General features: G+C 38.2%; 1 protein-coding gene across 1 annotated transcript in view; it reads right to left on the bottom strand.

Annotated features, from left to right (window-relative positions):
• The window catches only part of dUTPase (Deoxyuridine triphosphatase), an 88,293-nt gene that overhangs the window by 44,075 nt on the left and 22,754 nt on the right, over positions 1–21,464 (bottom strand). The window contains exon 2 of the mRNA XM_090381520.1: positions 19,304–19,395. Within this exon, the coding sequence (XP_090237646.1) occupies positions 19,304–19,395 (92 nt within the window). The remainder of the gene's footprint in view (positions 1–19,303; positions 19,396–21,464) is intronic.

The raw sequence follows: 21,464 nt of genomic DNA, 5'->3' as shown, positions 1-21,464 counted from the left end.
GTGAAGCCAGGATATTAGAGCTGGAAAAGGAATTAGAAAATGTGAATTGGAATATCATCGGTTTGTCTGAAATAAGAAAGAAATGAATCACTTATAAGTTTATCAAGTGGAAATCTGCTGTACACCAATGGAAACAGTTAAAGGAGCAAAAGTGGAGTTGGCTTTCTGGCCCATAAAGATATAGAAAACAACATTTTGAAATTCAAAAGTACATCACCAAGGGTGTCAAGACTAATACTCAAGATTTCTAAGAGGCACAAGCTAAAGATTATAATGATTTATGCACCAACATCGAGCCTTGATGAAGAGGTTGAAGAAATGTACACCGAAATTGAGTCTTCTAGATGAGCAGAAAACCCACTACACTATTATTATGGGGGACTTCAATGCTAAGGTTGGAAAAAGGCAAAACAACGCAGAAAGAGGAACTATAGGAAATTTTGGAATTGGTGAAAGAAATAAAAGAGGTGAAAGACTTGTGGAATTTGCAGAATCTCAAGGACTGTCAGTAATGAACACTTTCTTCAAGAAAAGGGTGAACAGAAAGTGGACATGGAAGAGTCCAAATGGATTAACAACTAATGAAATCGACTTCATCCTCACTAACAGAAGATATATTGTGAATGATGTTACCGTCCTGAATAAAGTAAATGTTGGAAGTGATCACAGAATGGTAAGATGTACACTTGATATTGATGTAGAAAAGGAAAGGAAAAAACCGACTCGAGTAAATAATACAAAGGTCTTTGAGATAACAGAGGAGAAGGAGAAAAAGCAGTATGTACTAGAACTTAAGAACAAGTTTGAGCTTCTGCAGACTGCTCAGGACCAAGATATCGATGAGGAATATTACAACTTTCTGAAAGTGATAAAGCCCAAGAAACCTATAGGGAAAAAGAAATCCAAAGAAGAAAAAATTAGTCAAGAAACACTTGTCATGATGAACCGAAGACGACAAATGAAGAGCAAGAAAAACACTGACAGGGAGAAAATTGAGTATACTGAGTTATGCAAAGCCATTAGAAAGAGACGCAGAGAGGACATAAGAAGATTTAACACAAGAAAAGTAGAACAAACATTGAGGGAAAACAAAGGATTTAAATCAGCAGCCATGAGCAATAATACAGAAAGACAAATGATACTGAAACTGAAGAACAGCAATGGTGTAGTTATGAATAGCAGAGAAGGCATAATTCAAATAGCAGAAGACTACTATAAAGAATTATACAATGAGCAGGGGAATGATGCCAGCAGTGGGGAAGATGGATCGCAAAGTAGCAACACATACGACATACCCGATATTCTTCCTGATGAGGTAGAACATGCATTGAAGAAATGAAGAATCAGAAAGCCCCGGGGGAAGATGAAGTTATTGTAGAGTTGTTAAAATTGGGAGGAAGAGACATGACAGAAAAATTGGCATGACTCTTCACAAAATGCATTATAAAAGGTGGTATGCCTAAGCAGTGGAATAATGCAGTCATAGTTTTGCTGCATAAGAAAGGAGATAAATCAGAAATTGGAAATTATAGACCAATTAGCTTGTTATCCCACATCTACAAGTTGTTCACAAGGGTCATTACTAACAGATTAGAAAGAATACTTGATGAGAATCAACCGAAAGAGCAAGCTGGCTTTAGGACAGGATTCTCAACTATGGATCACCTTCACGTAATATCACAGCTAATGGAGAAAGCAAATGAATATAAAACACCATTATGCCTGGCATTTGTGGATTATGAAAAGGCATTTGACTCCATACAGCATAAAGCAATGTTTCGGGCACTGGAAAGACAAGGCATAGATACCCCATATATTATGATTTTGAAGAAAATATATGAGAGTGCTACCTCCTTTATTAGACTAGACAAAGACAGTAGGAAATTTAAAATCGAGAAACGAGTTCGACAAGGAGACACAATATCTCCGAAGCTGTTTACTGCTGCCCTTGAGGAAGCTTTCAGAAGATTAGACTGGTCGCAGAAAGGAGTCAATGTGAATGGAGAGTACCTAAACCATTTACGATTTGCAGATGACATTGTGGTCATAAGCCACGATCCCAAAGAATTAGAGGAAAATCTTAATCAGTTATGCACAGTTAGTAAGGATTTTGGACTAAAGATGAATATGGCTAAAACAAAAGTAATGATGAACAAGTATACCACAGAAAGGGAAATAATGATTGAAGGAGCAGTAATTGAAAAGGTGGAGTCATATACTTGATGGTGATTACCAAATCACTTATCTGGGACAAGTTATTAGCTGTAATAATGATAAATGGCTGGAAGTCAAGAGAAGAATAAATTTTGGATGGATAGCATTCAGGAAATATAGTCCCATACTGAAGAGCAATATCCCAGTTTGTCTGAAACGTAAAATAATGAACCAATGTATACTCCCCACCATGACTTATGGAAGTGAAACTTGGGCACTCACCAAAAGAATGGAAGAGAAGCTGAGAACTACACAGCGAAGAATGGAACGAATATTGGGAATCAGACTGTTAGATAAGAAGAGAAACACATGGATTAGGCAGCAAACTCAAGTGAAGGACATTCTTATCAAAATTAAAGAACTAAAATGGTCTTGGGCAGGACACATAGCTCGAAGACATGATGACAGATGGACTAAGAAAATAACAGAATGGTACCCAAGAGGAGCTAGAAGAAAACCTGGAAGACAACGACGGAGATGGATAGATAAAATTCATGAGTTTTTGGGTAGTAAATGGATGGCCAGTGCTCAAAACAGAAGGAACTGGAAAGTTGCTGGAGAGGCCTTCATCCTGCAGTGGATTGAAAATGGCTGATGATGATGATGGTTACAAAATCATTAAGCACACTGCTACAATTTGATAACCTTCTGCCATTTTCAAAGCTTAATAACTCCTCATGTGTGAATGTAGATGCAAAATACTCATTCAGTTTGTTTGCTATCTGAGCAGGATCATCAACAGTCAAACCATTGATATCAAGTGGACCAATCAGATGTCTGCCAGGAGCAACTCTTAATGATGTCACCAACAGATTGTCAGATTTTAAGGGGTGGGGGTAAAGATAATATTATTATTCATGTGGGGACTAATGACATTAAACGTACACGATCTGACAATTTGTTGGAAAAATACAGGACCATGCTGAGGAAATACTGCGAGCTAGGCCACAATGTCTATGTGTCTGCAATTCTGCCCAGACACGATAGGAGGGATTATATGTTAAAAGCCTTGTGGATTAACTCAAGACTTGAAGGACTCTGCAAGGCTTTGGGGGGGAAATTTCTATCAGTATGGCCCACACTTGTAGGTAGAAGGAATTTGTTTTGTATAGAGGGGATACACTTAAATAAAGGTGGTGCAAAAGTTTTTGCCAGTATTATTGAGGATACCTTATAGGTTCAGGGAAACTGCTAGTTAGGGGGATGTGTGTAATACTGACACGCGTTTATCTGATAATATTGGTCAAAGTAACTCTTGCACATACCTCAAGAGTTCTTATCTGTTTCCCCAACTGGACATATTATCTAGATGTTCTAGGGACAGAAATGTTTCAAATGAGCGGTAGCTAATGCCAGGGAAGAGAGCCCAAAAAACTTCAAGGGTTGTGTTAGAGTAGTTAAATATACAAGAACAGTAAGTCTTAATTGTTTATATAGTAACGTTAGAAGTGTCATCAATAAAATGAGCGAATTCGAACTGCTGGTTAAAACAAGTAACGCGGACATAATAGGGCTTACAGAGACGTGGTGCCACGTGGAAATTGGGGATGATGAGTTTCAGTATTGCTTGTATAATGTATTTAGGAAGGATAGGGTAGATAGAAGGGGTGGTGGGGTAATGCTTCTTATCAGAAGCAGCCTGAGTTCGACGATAGCATTCACGGATTCAGACGTTTCACATGCTAGTGTAGAATCTGTGTGGTGTGAGATAGTTGGAAACAAAGGTATAATGCGAGTAGGAGTAATCTACAGACCAGGTGATTGTGAAGATTATGACGAAAGCCTCTACATGCAAATGGAATGGGCAAGTAAGCGTCAATGTCTTATTATGGGTGATTTCAATTTGCCTCTAATTGATTGGAGTAAATGGGAAGGAAACTCGACATGGGGAACAAAATTTTTAAATCAACTAGACGACTGTTATTTGTATCAACATGTCAGGGAAAGTACTAGAGAAAAGAATATCCTAGACCTTGTCACCCATGAATCAGATGACATAACAGGGCTGATAGTAGAGGAACCAATAGCAGGAAGTGATCACGGAGTTCTACGGTGGATGATAATGAGAGAGGTAGCAGTAGTAAAAGGCAAAGGAAGGGGTTTTAATTTCAGAAAAGGAAATTACGATGCCTTAAGGTACTACATGGCCTCTATTAACTGGGTAGATATTGCACAGAGAATGAATACAATTGAGCTGTGGTATGCTTTTAAAACATTAATCACAGATGCCTTGAATGCGTATTTACCATTAAAAAAAATACTCCACGAGGAGGGTTCCATGTTGAATGAATAGTGAAGTTGCCACATTACTTGAGCAGAAAAAGGTGGCATGGAAAGGTTACAGAGCAATAAAAAGTATTGAAGCCTATAACAGCTACAAGATGATCTGTAATACAGCCACAGAAAAGGTTCAACAGGCAAAGGCAGTTTATGAGAAATCACTAGCAAACAGAGCAAAGAGGGGGGGGGGGGGGGGGATAAGGAATTCTTCACATATATAAATGCCAAGAAGAGCAGGACAAACCAGATCGGACCTTTACGTAAGGGAAAGGGGATGGTATTAAATACACCAGCTGCCGTTGCAGATGAACTCAACAGTTATTTTGCATCAATATTTACAAATGAAAAACCTTTTGTGGCAATGGGAAATTGTGGGAGCGAAGTTAAAAAATATGTAATTAATGATATTGAAATTTCGCAAGATTATTTAATGAAAAAACTTTCAAGCCTACAGGCCAGTAAGGCTCCTGGAGTTGATGGAATATACCCTATAATCTTAAGGGAGACGGCAAGTGAGTGCATTGAACCATTGAGGCTAATTATGCGAGCATCACCAGACTCTGGGGAGATTCCGTTGGATTGGAAAAGTGCCAATGTATCTCCCATACATAAGGGTGGCTCTAAGAATGAAGTGGGAAATTATCGACCTGTCAGTCTGACTTCAGTGGTAGGGAAAATCATGGAAGCAATGATCAAGGGTGGAATTCAGGATCATTTGGATCGAAGTGAAATTCTCAAGGATACTCAAGCATAGTTTTGTAAAGAGAAAATCACGTTTAACAAATCTGGTTCGCTATTTTGAAAGGGTTACTCACGAGCTGGATTTAGGGAATAATTTCGACATTGTTTATTTAGATTTCAGCAAAGCCTTTGACTCAGTCCCACATGAGCGGTTGCTTTATAAGCTGGAACAGGTTGGAATCACTGGGAAAATCCTTAGATGGATAGCAGGATGGCTTTAAGGCAGAGGGTTGTAATAAATGGCTATTCCTCAGATTGGGTTGATGTAAGAAGTGGGGTTCCCCAAGGATCAGTATTAGGACCACTTTTGTTTTTAATTTTCATAAAAGACATCGATGAAGGGATAGAGGGCGTGATGTCTAAATTTGCAGATGATGTTAAAATTGGTAGAGTAGTTAATGATCACTGTCAAGCTGAGCTTCTTCAGAGAGCCCTAGATAGACTTCAGGAATGGTCAGAAAAATGGCAGCTATGCTTTAATCCAACAAAGTGTAAGGTATTACACCTGGGAAACAGTAATCCCAAAATAATTTATTCACTTAGTGGAGTTCAACTAAACCCAGTACTGGAGGAAAGAGACTTGGGTGTTACGATACGATCAGACATGAAATTCTCTGAGCATTATAAACAGGTTGCAAGAAAGGCCCATAGTGTCCTATCGATGATCTATCGAACTTTTGCAAATAGAGATAGGGACGTGATAATCCCATTATATAAGGCTTTGTTAGACCACACTTGGAATACTGTGTTCAAGTATGGAGACCGCACGAAAAGAAAGACATCGAGCTTCTTGAAAGGGTGCAAAGACGGTTAAACTCGCCTGGTGAGATCGTCAAAAAGGCGTCCTTATGAAGAAAGATTTAGAAAATGTGGGTTGCAGAGTTTGGAAACTAGACACCTTAGAGGAGATTTGATTGAAGTGATATTATTGTTATTTGTTTTTTAGGAGCATTAGCAACTAAGGCCATATTGCTCCGGGGATATGCGGTGGTCATTCCCTGACTTTTCCGCATCCTTCGTATTTAGTGAGCACGGGCTCGAACCCCGGTCTAATCAAGAAGCGTGTGCTACGCACTGCTGCTCCTGCCCACCTGGCTATGGAGGCGCCTTTGATTGAGGTGTTTAAGTCTCTGAGAGGCATCAGTAAAATGAATGAGGACGAAATTTTCAAGATTATAAATGATGCTAGAACTAGGGGACATAAATTCAAGTTGGGGGGGGGGGGAAATGTTTAGATTGGACTGCAGGAAGTTTTATTTTAGCCACTGTGTTATAAATTACTGGAATAAGTTGCCTACATGGGTGGTAGAGGCTGACAGTTTGGGAAAATTCAAAGGTCATCTGGATAGTACCTACGGGTGAGGGAAGTGCATAGGATGATAGGTTTAATTTCCTTTTCTTTTATTAATTATTATTATTATTTTTTTTTTTATACCATTGTTTTATTTGGGGTTTTTTTTTTTTTTTTGGCTGGTGCAGCATAAGCCATAGGCTTTCTTGCACCATGCAGCCATTACTAATACAGTCCATTCCGGTTATTTGGGACACATCGGGACTAGTGCATTTTGGCCCGATTAAGCGGCTGCCCCAATTATCCGAAGTTTCACGTAAATAGTTAAAAATACAATGTATCCCCCCTTTACAATTGGTTCACTGTACAATCAAATTGCATTACGACGAACTCAACATAGTAAAGTACCGTTCATTATACAGTGTGCAGTAAGCGCCGGTCATCGTGATCACATTTGTGAATTGAATTTTAATTCTATTAAACAGCAATTCTAATTAGTGAAAATAGGAGGAATACTATCCACGGGCTATAAAAGTAAAGATATATTAAGCACAAATTTAGCCTTTATTACCTTACCAATTAAAAAATTAAATGATACGGGAAAATCGGAATAATTAATACATACTGTAATATGTACATACGAACTAGTTTACAGTTCTGTTCACTGACATTTGTGGGTGGGGATTAAAATTTAAAACAGTAAAAAGATAAGCAATCAATAATAAAGAACATGGCACACACAAATTGCAAATAACACAATATGCGCAAGTGAAAATGGAGTAACAAGTTACAAAGCTTTAAAAATAGGAATAAAGAGATGATCTGAAAATTAATTTTTTTATATGATTGAAGATTTCATGGAAGTGTAAACACATTTCACCATAATAACCCACAGAATTCCAGCTGTCGGTATTATCGCAAATTCAGTAAGATCGAGTTTACTGTCAATTTATGATAGATTTCACTAACAGAAAAGCCCAATAAACAGGTGACTGCTAATTGTTTTATGGTTGTGACCTCCAGAATATCGACTGAACCAAGTGGTTCAGTCGGAGACAATCGTAGGGTAATCTCCAGTGCTGTGGTCTCCTGTCCCAATTAAACGGCATGCTGTCCCAATTAAGCGAAGTAAACCCTGGCTATTTTCTCGATTGGTTTCTGTTTTTTTAAGATTTGACCCAAATAAACGGCTGCCCCGATTAACCGGTGGCCCAAATAACCGGAATCCACTGTACTAATACTTGTTGAGAGTTAGCAACTGAAGAAATTTGTGAAGACCTTTTACATTAAAGCTGCAATTAGTCAATCTTAAGCAAAGTGAGTGGGATTTCTGTGAGTTATTTTGGGCCTTTTAAACCCACAACATACATATCAACCTCCAACCACACACCTGTATACACTGAGTGGCCATGTAATAAAATGTCACAGTGTAGCCATTTTATTAGGTACACCTACCCTTTTCATAAAACAGAGTGCTCCTACAGTAACAATATCTCATACCCATACAATGCAATATAAAGGAGGTGTGCAGATACAAGGGGTGATGTAGCTGAAAAATTAGTGTAAGAATGAAGATGAAAGATTTAAGTGACTTTGAGTCATTTCAGAATTCAACTCGTACTTGCCACAGCTGGGATATCACAGCTGATGACCAACTTGGGGTCCTGCTCCTATCAGAAAAAAACAAAGTTACAATGGGCTTGGGAATACCAACAACAGAGGGATGCAAAAACCACTGCTTCTGATGATTCCTTGTTCTTGCTGCTTCAGCAACTAGCAGTCATCGAAGTCATTCAAGCTGAGAGGACCAGAATATGGTGTAAACAGCAAGAGTCCATGGACACACCTTGCCAAGTGTCAATAATGCAGGTTGGTGGAGGCAGTATAATAGTGTAGGGAAGTATTTTTATTCTAACTAGTACCAGTGAAGGAACATTTTGATGCCACAGGTTATCAAATTATTTCAGACCAGGTGCATCCCTTCATTGCTATAGCACATCTATCCATAAATAGGTTTTTCCAACAGCATAATGTTACAAGGCCAGAATTGTACATATCTAGTTGCAGGAACATGAAAGTGAATTCAGCCTACTGCACTTGTCTATCCATATCTGAATCATTGAGCACTTGTAGAATGAGAAGGAAGAGTCTCTTCAGAGTAGAGATTGGCAACCATCCAATTTGCAAAAACTACAGGAAGAAACTCTTTAACATGGATCAGCATTCCTGCAGCACACATTGGACATCTTGCTGAGTCTCTGGAACAATGAATCTGGGCTATTCTGAGGAGTAAACGGGAACTAACTCAGTATTAGGTAGGGATACCCAATAAAGTGGTCACTCAGTAGATATACTTGATGCAATATAAACTCAATAACATACAGTAAAGTGCTTAGATATTATGTAAGATACAAACTATTGCAATAAAGACATTTATCTGCATACAAATGTATTTGTATGTTTGAAGTCAGTTTGGTGTGACATAAGCATAGGGAAATCAAAATTGAGAGTAGGAGTGTGCTATAGGCCTAATGACTCTGATGAGTATAATAAGATACTGTACAGGGAAATAGAGTGGGCCAGTAAATCAGAGTCTTATAATGGGGGATTTTAATTTCCCAGATATTGACTGGAATTTGTGGGGTGGTCACTCGCACACTAGCAAGGCTTTTGTGGATTTATTGGATGATTGTTTTCTACATCAGCATGTTCGTGAGGCAACAAGAGGGAGCAATACTCTTGATCTGATTATCAGTAGTGATTCTTCATGCATTAAGAATCTGCAGATAAATGAACCACTAGGTGGCAGTGATCACAGTGTGTTGAAGTGGGATTTACTCAAGGAGGTAACTACCATCAGAGGTAAAGGGAAGGGTTTTTGTTTTCGTAACGGCGACTATGATGGTCTGAGACAGTATTTAAATTCTATACAGTGGGATCAACTGATGATGTTACCAACAGCAAACTCAAAATGGGAAGCATTCAAGGAACTAATCTTGGAAGCTACCAGGCTTTACATACCAACTAAGAAATATTGTTCAAGGTTTAGGCCTAAATGGTTGTCAGATGAACTAATGAGACATGTGGCAGAGAAGAAAAATGCATGGGATACATACAAATTAATGGGTGACATAGAAGCCTATGATAGATATAAGTTGGTCTGTAACCAAGTCACAAAGGAGATTAGGCAGGCAAAGGCAGACTACGAAAAATCCTTGGCAAAGGATGCAAAGAAAAACAGAAAAGAGTTCTTTACCTATTTAAACTCAAGAAGGAAAGGGATGAATCAGATTGGTCCACTGGATATTGATGGTTCAACAGTTGAGGATCCTGCTCAGGTGGCTAACAATCTAAACGAGTATTTTGCATCTACATTCACACATGAGGAGTTATTCAGGAAGGAGAATGACGTAGGTAAAGTAAACATTGGCAGTGAGCTAGATGATTTTGTAATAACTGAGAGGAAAGTGGAGGAGAGATTGTTGAGGATAAACATAAAAAAGGCATCTGGGGTGGATGGGATCTATCCAGTTATATTAAAGGAGGCAGCAAAGGAAGTAAGCAAACCCTTAGCCATAATTATGAGAGCTTCTTTGGACTCAGGGGAGGCACCCGTGGACTGGAGATGTGCAAATGTGACCCCAATTCACAAAGGAGGATCAAAGGGCAAGACAAGTAATCATAGACCTGTTAGTTTAGCTTCTGTTCCAGGAAATTTAATGGAGGCACTGGTTAAAGAAGCACTGCAGGATCATCTAGACAAGATTTCAGTTATAGCTCGGACACAGCAAGATTTTGTTAAGGGAAAGTCTTCTCTGACCAATTTGATTGGATACTATGATGCAGTCACATATGAACTGGATGCAGGGAATAACCTCAGCATGAGTTGTTGAGGAGGCTTCCATCCTGCAGTGGGTTGATAATGGCTGCACTTTACCTTTACCTTTTACTTGGATCTTAGAAAGGCTTTTGATACTGTTGCAAATGGAAGACTGCTGCACAAATTGGAGCAGTGTGGCATTGAAAGAAAATTGCTGCTATGGATAAAGGGGTGGATGAGGGGGAGGAGACAGAGAGTGGTAATCAATGGACACTGCTCATCGTGGACTAATGTTATTAGTGGAGTCCCTCAGGATTCAGTATTGGGTCCATTGTTGTCTGTATTTATAAATGATTTTGATGATGGTATATCAAGATTAATGTCCAAGTTTGCAGACGATACGAAGGTTGGCAGGGTTGTTAAGGACACTAATGACAGTACGTTGCTGCAACAGGATCTAGAAAAGTTAATCAGATGGGCTGAGAGGTGGCAAATGAAGTTTAACATTGACAAATGTAAAGTACTGCATATGGGAAGCAGTAACCCCAGAGCAACGTATCAACTCTGCGGTACTACACTGACAGTGGTGGAGAATGAAAAAGTCCTGGGGGTAATTGTGCAGGCAGATATGAAGTTCTCTGAGCAGTGCAGACGAGCTGCAAGAGTAGCTCATGGTGTCTTGTCAATGACATACAGGAATTTTTCTAGCAGGGATAAGGAGGTGATTATTCCCTTGTATAAGGCAATGGTCAGGCCACACCTTGAGTACTGTATACAGGTCTGGAGGCCTCATTTCAAGAAGGATGTAGAGCTGCTGGAACGGGTACAGAGAAGGGCAACAAGATTAGTGAATGGAACAAAGGGTTGCTCTTACGAAGAAAGACTTAAATTTTGCAAATTACAGAGTCTGGAGACTAGGCACCAACGAGGTAATCTGATAGAGGTGTATAAAGCCTTGAATGGTTTGAGCATGCTCAATGCTGATGGGATTCTTCCTCTCGCTCAGAATAATCACCTGAGAGGGCATAAATTCAAATTGAGGAAAGACAGATGTAGGATAGACGTGCGGAAATTTGCCTTTAGCCAGCGGGTGGTTGGTTGGTGGAACCGACTTCCATCACTTGTTGTTGAAGTTGATAGCCTAAACAAATTTAAGGCTCAACTGGACAGGTATTTCGAACGAACGGAGGGGTGAAATGGGAGTGGTGTTTTTTTTTTTTTTTTTTTTTGGCTGATGCTGAATAAGCTTGCTTTCTTGCATCAATATGCCTCTACTAATGCTAATGCTATTTCACTGAACTTTAAATTCACGACAATAATATGTAACGTTTTTAAAATGTCAACCTTGGGACTTGAAGTTGCCATTTTCATATATTTTTTATATTCTTTGGATAATAAATCAGTCTAACCAAGTGAAAATTATCAAATAGCAAGGCAAATAAGCACATAAGATATAACCTTATAAAAGTTTCCGAAAATGGCAATGTAGAAAATGATTTTTGAAAGAAAAAAAAAAAACCACATTTTTCCTAAGTTAAAATAGGAAACGCCCATTTTTTTAAAGTAAAACGAAAAAGACCTGTATCATTCACAATAATGCTAAAATTGCTTATTTTTTTCAATTCAGCCAGAAAGGAAGTGGAATTTCTTTAATCAAATGCTATACATTATATTTAAATTATAATTTAAAATATTTATTAGTATTTAAAACATATTTATAATTGTTATACATTTATAATTTAAAACATTATTGGCACAAATGATGTATGCAAGAAACAAGCAAGCATATAGCAGCACCAGTAAAAAGTAAATAAATAAAATTTAAAAAACTGCATGTGTACCCTGTACACGCAAAAGATGTTTTATTTTATGTTAAAACATCTTTGACAAAAATCAAAACTTTAAATTTTTAAAATCGAACAGCTAGAGCTGAAGTTATGAACTACGTAATGTTTTATGCTCGCCCCCTCTACTTACTCCAACAAATCAATGTTAGTGACTGAGTTGGAGTCATTTAGGAAGTGATGTCATTTGTGCCATTTCCATCTCGCATTTTTGTTATCAATCGGTTTTACTTCAGTTGGAAAAATTTAGTAGGTGCTGCCAAAGATGTTTTCACATCAAAAATAAAATCCATCACTTCCCTTTTCACCTGTCCAACCATTCTAATAATTTGCCCAGTCGTTTCTTAAATAAACTTTAAGAAAGGACATTTTACAACATTACATGGAAGTTTGTGTCAGCAGTCAACTACCTGCTCAATAAAGGCAAATTTCCACACATCTATCCTGCAACCATCTTTCCTTAATTTAAATTTATGCCCAGTCACGTATTAGGCGAGCTAGAAGGATGCCATCAGCATTCAAAGCCTCAAACAGCTCAATCAAACCTTGCAGGTGCCAGTTTCCAGACACTCCAGATAATTTGCAGGAGTGAAGCCTTTTTGTTAAGAGTAACCTTTTGTTGTTCTCTGCACTGGTTATAGCAGATCCACATCTTTCATAAAATGAAGCATACAGACGTATATGCAGAACTCAAGATGTGGCCTTGATACAACAGAGATGAGATAATCACCTGATAGCAAGATTCCTCCATATCACTGAAAAAACCCCATAAGCTGCCCTAGCAGCCTGTCTGTGCTGTTCAGAGAACTTCATGTCTGACTGCACAATTACCCCAGATGTTTTTCATTCTCGACTACCCTCACTGTGGCACCACACCATGTCATTCTGGGATTACTGCTATGCAGTACCTTGCATTTTTCAACGTTAAGCTTCAATTGCCACTTCAGTCCATCTGCCTAATTTTGCTAGATCTTGTTGCAGTAGCATACCCTGATTACCTTCGTTAACCACCCTGCCAACCTCTGTGTCATCTGCAAACTTAGACATCAAGCCTGGTATGCCTTGATGTATCATTATCATTAATAAATACAGAAAACAACAATGTGCCCAGTACTGAATTCTGGGGAACTCCAATCATTTTGCTCCCTGTAATTTGATATACTTTTGGCACCCCATCCCTAAAAATTCCTCAGGTCTGAAAGTAGATGTAAAATATCTATTCAGTTTGTCAGAAACCTCAGCAGAACCGATAGTTATACCATCCGAATCTAGAGGATCAATGTAATTCATCCTTTTCCTTCCAGTGTTCACATAAGTAAAGTCTCTACTACCTTACCTTGCATTCTTTGCCAGAGACTTCTCGTAATGTGCCCTTTGTAACTTCATTGCAGACTATTTTTACCTACTGTAGTCTTCTGTAATCCTGCATAATTTACATGCATTCCATGTATCTTTATTCTCAGTCACCAATCTCATTAGTTCATCTGACATCCAGTTAGATCTAAGCCTTGAACGGTTTCTCTTAATTGGTATAAAAAAAAACTTGCAACTTCTACAATTACTTTCCTGAATGCTTCTCACTTAGAATTTGCTGTTGGTAACATTATCAGTTTGTTGCACCAAACAAAATTTAATAACTGTCTGAGACCATCAGAGTTACTTTTACAAAAACAAGAGATCTTCCCTTTACCCTCAACAGTAGTTAAATCTTTCAGTAGGTCCCACATCAATATGCTGTGTTCACTGCCACTTAGTAGCTCTTTTATCTGTAGATCCTTAATGCATAAAGAGTCAGTGCTGATAATCAGATCAAGAATATTGCTTTCTTGTTGCCTCTCTAGCATGCTGGTGTGGAAAAATATTCACACTTGGATTTTAGAAAAGTCTTGTTAATGTGTGAGCAACTCGCCCATAAGTTCCTGTCAATATCTGGAAAGTTAAAATCTCCCATTATAAGAAATTCCAATTTAATTAAATCAGAATTTCTTATAATGGGAGATTCTGATTTTTCAATGACAGAAAAGCTGTATTCATTTTTACCTTTTATAAAATATATTTTATTTAGCATAAAATGCTTTCCTATTTTGCTGTCCTCTGTATACCACTGCCCATGATAATACAAAGCAATTTGGCTGATTATCACACATATGGAAAGTTCTAGGTTTAAATCATTGTTGGACTTCTGTCTTGATATGTGCTACACATACGGTAGCACATATTACTCTGTATATAAATTATAATGTGGAAACCACTTCAATAGTTTTTATGGTTCATGGAACTGTGCTAACGATACTGTCAAGATAATGTGCACTAGCTGATTCCTGTAATATAAAAACTTGGTTAATGAAAATTTTTGTGTCAAAGTAAAAAAATTTTAGTGTGCAATTAGGTCCCCAGTCAAATGCATAACAATGTTAATATCTTGTCAAGGATAGTTGTCATGGGATACCATATGTAGACGATAGACTGTGTGATTGCCACAAAAATGCATGGCCCATTGTTAACTGTTGGATTGGTATATCAGCTGTAATCAAGCAGTTACAATCACAACTGCCAACTTTTGACTTTCAAAATGCTGGAGATCAGACATTTGTAAGCAAGAGTAAAACAGGGGATTTTCAGGAAAAAGCAGGTTTTTTTAAGTGCACATTACACTAAAAATTAAATTTTAACATAAAATATGCTTATAAACATTAGCATACCTAACATATTAGAAATCAGCTGATTTTGATTGCTTCAAGGCAGATTACGAGAAATCTTTGGCAAGGGATGTAAAGAAAAACAGCAAGGAGTTCTTTACTTATGTAAACTCTAGAAGGAAGGGGATGAATCAGATTGGTCCACTTTATATCGATGGTTCAACTGTTGATGATCCTGCTCAGGTAGCTAACAAACTAAATCAATATTTTGCATCTACATTCACACATGAGGAGTTATTCAGGAAGGGGAATGCCATAGATGAAGTAAACACTGGCAGTGAGCTAGATGATCTTGTAATAATTGAGAGTAAAGTGGAGGAGAAATTGTTGAAGATAAATACAAGAAAGGCACCTGGGGTGGATAGGATCTATCCAGTTATATTAAAGGAGGCAGCAAAGGAAGTAAGCAATCCGTTAGCCATAATTATGAGAGCTTCCTTGGACTCAGGGGAGGTACCCACAGACTGGAGATGTGCAAATGTAACCCCAATTCACAAAGGAGGATCAAAGGCTGACACAAGTAATTATAGACCTGTGAGTTTAACTTCTGTTCCAGGAAAATTAATGGAGGCACTGGTTAAAGAAGCACTGCAGGATCATCTTGACAAGAATTCAGTTATAACTCAGACACAGCATGGTTTTGTTAAGGGAAGGTCTTGCCTGACCAATTTGATTGGATACTATAATGTAGTCACAAAAGAATTGGATGCAGGGAATAACTTTGATATTATATATTTGGATCTTAGAAAGGCTTTTGATACTGTTGCACATGGAAAACTGCTGCACAAATTGGAACAGTGTGGCATTGATGGCAAATTGTTGCTATGGGTAAAGGGATGGTTGAGTGGCAGAAGACAGAGTGGTAATTAATGGACACTGCTCATCGTGGACTAATGTTATTAGTGGAGACCTTCAGAGTTCAGTGTTGGGTCCATTGTTGTTTTCTGTATTTATAAATAATATTGATGATGGTATATCAAGCTTAATGTCCAAGTTTGCAGATGATACAAAGGTTGGCAGAGTTGTTAAGGACACTACTGATGCTATGCTGCTGCGACAGGATCCGGAAAGGTTAAGCAGATGGGCTGAGAGGTGGCAAATGAAGTTTAACATTGACAAATGTAAAGTACTACATATGGGAAACAGCAACTCCAGAGCAACGTATCAACTCTGTGGTACTACACTGACAGTGGTAGAGAATGAAAAGGACCTGGGGGTAATTGTGCAGGCGAATATGAAGTTCTCTGAGCAGTGCAGACTGGCTGCAAGAGTAACTCATGGTGTCTTATCAATGATATACATGAATTTTTCTAGCAGGGATAGGGAAGTGATTATTCCCTTGTATAAGGCAATGGTCAGGCCGCACCTTGAATACTGTATACAGGTCTGGAGGCCTCATTTCAAGAAGGATGTAGAGCTGCTGGAACAAGTACAGAGAAGGGCAGCAAGGTTAGTGAACGGAACAAAGGGTTGCTCTTACGAAGAAAGGCTTAAGTTTTGCAAATTACAGTGTCTGGAGACTAGGCACCGGCAAGGTGATCTGATAGAGGTGTACAAAGCCTTGAATGGTTTGAGCATGCTCTGCTGATGGGATACTGCCTCTTGCTTAGAATAATCACACCTGAGAGGGCATAAATTCAAATTGAGGAAAGACAGATGTAGGATAGATGTGCGGAAATTTGCCTTTAGCCAGTGGGTAGTTGGTTGGTGGAACAGGCTTCCATACCTTGTTGTGGAAGTTGATAGCCTAAATAAATTTAAGGCTCAGCTGGACAGTATTTCGAACGACCGGAGGGGTGAAGTGGAAGGGTTTTTTTTTTTTTTTTTTGGGTTGATGCTGCATAAGCTTGCTTTCTTGCATCACATGCCTCTACTAATGCTAATGCTAAAATGCTACGGAAACACTGTTGCAGGCATTGCTTTCTTCAGAAGTGTTGAATCAAAGCTTTGTTCACAATAATGGCCCTACTGTCTAGACTTGGCTGTCAGGAGCATTTTCAAAGCTTCACTAGAGAGATTTGATTTCTTCTGACCTGGCTTAATCTTATCTCAAGCTTGCAAGCTTTTTTGTGCACTTTTAAGTTTTCCAACAAAGGACCATCATACATCAATTCTTTCTTTTTTTTTCATAATAGTCTGCGATAGGTTCTCGCAACGAAACGGACAGCACCGATGTTGAAAAACAACTCATGCTTAATCCATTTCTTTATCTTTAAAACACCAAGTACTGGAAACTGGTTCACAAAAAATTTCAAATTTGAAAATAATGCACTGGCAATTGATGAAATTTGTGCTACCACAGCATTTTTCAATGGGAACTTATGCACCATGTAATAATGTGCAGTCATAAAGTACTTCCCCATCAAACAAAATAATAGAATCTCCTCTTGTTATAGACTTTCCATCCACAACCTTGGCAGTAGAAATGCCTATAACAAAGTCAGAATCATCATTCAGTTTTAGTCTGCTATGGTGATTTAAAATTTTCAACTTCCAAAATGGAAGTTGAAAATTTTAAAACTGTTGCACATGACATCCTTCAACATATCTAGGAGTAATGATCTCAGTACATGGATGTTGAATTGAAAAGCTACATTTGTATTTTCAAATATGTTGCTATTACACTTAAGACACAGGTGCTTTATTCAAGCAGAGAGAGAGAGATGATGTTGTTGTTATTTGGTTTTTAGGAGCATTAGCAACTAAGCCCATATTGCTCCGGGGATATGCGGTGGTCATTCCCTGACCTTTCCACATCCTCCGTATTTGGTGGTCATGGGCTCGAATCAAGAAGCGTGTGCTATGCACTGCTGCTCCTGTCCACAGAGGCGCCGAGAGAGAGAGAGAGAGAATGAACAGACTTTGTACAAGACTGAATGAGGATAACATGCCTAGAATTATCAGCTTGCTTGGCCTGTTTAAGACTGTTTTCACCAGAAGTTCTTTTTAATCATGCAGTGGGTGAGAACACATGTAAGTGCCACTCACTAGCGATCAATTGTTGTACGTTTCAATTTAATAACTGAAAAGTGCTCATGTACACTTTCTCACCGCTTTTAACCTTTTCTTTGAATAGACTTGTCAAAAGTTGCCACTGTTCTATCAATCTAGTTAACCAAAGACAATCAAAGTGCACATAAATATGCTTCAGAAATGTTTTTTACTTCAACAGTATGCATCAGTTAAAACTGTTTAAATCTATCTTTACTTTTAGCACTTCTTTCTATATAGCAGTAAATTTCTGCAAGGTATTCAATTCATCCACTTTCACAGGAGATCCCTTTTCAGTAGATATTAATATAATAAGAATATGATAAGAATAGCTTATTACCATAAAGTGCTCAATCCCTTCTCTTATTACCATTGCTACTCCACTTTTTAGGTGTTATATTAACACATTATCAACACTAAGTTCCAGACAGTTTTTTAAAGGAATCCCACATGCTTTCAGGTTGTTCAGAAGACAGCTACACATAACAAAGAATAACACTATAACTCAGCATCTCTATTTTGCAAAGCAGACTCATAACCAATTTGTAAACAATAAGTAGAAATTCACAAAATTTTTTAAAAATTCCAATTTTAATATATAGTTTTATTATTATTTTTTGAGAAAATAAACAGATTGAGAACTGATTTTTTTGCAAAAAGATGGAAATCTTTGTTGGTAATTATATTACAATGGTGAGACAGAGGGATCAAACTGAGTAAAAATATATGGATTCTCCATTGTAAATCTGGATTTGGCAGCTACCGCATTTTCCCATGTATAAGACACACCTTTTTTCGAAAAATTTGGGGTTTAAAAACTGGGTGCATCTTATACAGTGGTTGTAGATTTTTTTACTTGCATTTCCCGCTTTTTCGCGCTTGTTGTCTTTGCGCTCATTGTTACCGGTATATTAGGTTACGTTTTGTCGCGTTCCGCCCAGAAATGGCTCAGAAAAGATTTTCGTACAGTGCTGAATTCAAGTTATGAGGAGTTGTATGAATTTTATGATGAATAAAACTTGAGTTCAATAACTTTATGTAATACATTTTTTTTTTTTCAAATTTCGGGCCCCAAAATTAAGGTGCGTCTTATACATGGGGAAATACGGTAATTACAATGATTCTGGGAAGCTCCTCATAAAAGAGTATAATAATCAATACTTTATTTATTATAATAAAGCTCCATTTAATATAATAATAATAACAGAAGTTTAATGCTTGATGTGCAGACAATGGTGCACACATTGCACTGGTACATTGGCTGATATAAAAGTTACAACAAAACCACAAATTCTGGTTCCAGCCATACAAAGTATAAGAGGAGATTTACTTATTTATAATTCGTATGGTACCTTTTGTAACAGTCCTTCAGTTAACTACAAATTCATTTCTGATATTAAAAATCGTATCTCAGTCAACTTACCTACTCTGCCATAGCAACCTTCTGGCACTTGAATCTGAAGATCAGTCATGATAACAGCTCTTGACATAGGTGGAACTGTGTGATCATAAGCACTGCAATTGGGGGGGGGGGGGATATTAAGAATAAGTTGACTATAATCACTTTTGACATCAAAGTGAAAAAACGTACATTTAAATTCTTCAAAAAAAACTATACAATAATTCAGCATATTTTTAAATTAAAATTACAGATATCATGAGTAGGAGAGTAGGAGACCGGCGGAATTACTTGACAAGTACAGGTCACTGATGAAAAAAAGCCGTGAATTAGGGTTGAAATTGAAAGTGTCTGCAATTCTGCCCAGACACGATAGGAGGGAGTATATGATGAGAGCCCTGTCAATCAATTCGGCCCTGGAAAGATTGTGCAGGGCTCAAGGGGTAGAATTTTTTTCAGCCTGGTCTGTACTTGTTAACAGGAGAGACTGCTTCTACAGGGATGGGATACACTTAAATAGAAAGGGTGCAAGAATGTTTGCTGATGCTATCGAGGCAATGTTAGGTGGGTCGAAAAACTGCTAGATTGGGGGGATACAAGGACTAATAGATTAACAGTAGCCACTGGCAGAGGTGAAAGTGATTCTTGCACTGCTTCTATTGGAATGAGCTGCAGCCTGGAAAATAAGATGCAGGATATTTCAGAGACTGCTGGGAATCATTGGGGTACAAGTAAACACATGGGTTGTGTTAGGGTAGCTAAGAAAAAGAACAGGTGCATGTATACTTGTGTGTACACCAATGCTAGGAGTTTAGTAAATAAATTTGATGAATTTGAGGTATTGCTCAAAACATCGAAGGCAGATATTGTGGGGATTTCAGAGACGTGGTGTCACACAGATATAAGAAATGCAGAACTGGAATTTGGGGAGTACAATGTCTACAGAAAGGATAGACAGGATAGGAAGGGAGGAGGGGTTATGCTATTAGTTAAAAAACACATAAAATCCAAGGAAGTGAAGCCAGTCGACATCGCTGGACAGTGCAGTGTCGAGTCAGTTTGGTGTGACATAAGCATTGGGAGATCAAAATTGAGAGTAGGAGTGTGCTATAGGCCTAATGACTCTGATGAGTATAATAAGAAACTGTTCGGAGAAATAGAGTGGGCCAGTAAATCAGAGTCTTATAATGGGGGATTTTAATTTCCCAGATATTGACTGGAATTTGGGGGCTGGTCACTCACACAGTAGCAAGGCTTTTGTGGATTTATTGGATGATTGTTTTCTACATCAGCATGTTTGGGAGGCAACTAGAGGGAGTAATACTCTTGATTTGATTATCAGTAGTGATTCTTCATGCATTAAGAATCTGCAGATAAATGAACCACTTGGTGGCAGTGATCACAGTGTGCTGAAGTGGGAGTTACTCAAAGAGGTAACTACCATTAGGGGTAAAGGGAAGGGGTATTGCTTTCGTAAAGGCGACTACAATGGACTGAGACAGTATTTAAATTCTATACAGTGGGATCAACTGATGATATTGCCAACAGCAAATTCAAAATGGGAAGCATTCAAAGAACTTATCGTGGGAGCTACTAGGCTTTACATACCAACTAAGAAATATTGTTCAAGGTTTAGGCCTAAATGGTTGTCAGATGAACTAATGAGGCATATGGCAGAGAAGAAAAATGCATGGGATACATACAAATTAACACGTGACACGGACGCCTATGATAGATACAAGTTGATCTGTAACCAAGTTACAAAGGAGGTTAGGCAGGCGAAGGCAGATTACGAGAGATCCTTGGCAAGGGATGCGAAGAAAAACAGCAAAGAGTTCTTTACTTATGTAAACTCTAGAAGGAAGGGGATGAATCAGATTGGTCCACTTGAGATCGATGGGTCAACTGTTGATGACCCTGCTCGGGTAGCTAACAAACTAAATGAATATTTTGCATCGACATTCACACATGAGGAGTTATTCAGCGAGGGGAATGCCAGAGGTGTATTCAACTCTAGCAGTAAGCTAGAGAATCTTGTAATAACTGAGAGCAAAGTGGAGGAGAAATTGTTGAAGATAAACACAAGAAAGGCACCTGGGGTGGATGGGATCTATCCAGTTATATTAAAGGAGGCAGCAAAGGAGGTAAGCAAACCCTTAGCCATAATTATGAGAGCTTCCTTGGA

The sequence above is a fragment of the Mastigoproctus giganteus genome, chromosome 9 (genome assembly GCF_048544385.1).
Source record: "Mastigoproctus giganteus isolate SK-2022 chromosome 9, ASM4854438v1, whole genome shotgun sequence".
NCBI lineage: Eukaryota > Metazoa > Arthropoda > Arachnida > Uropygi > Thelyphonidae > Mastigoproctus > Mastigoproctus giganteus.
The sequence above is the reverse complement of the archived record's forward strand: the minus strand, read 5'-3'. Positions and strand labels throughout refer to the sequence as shown.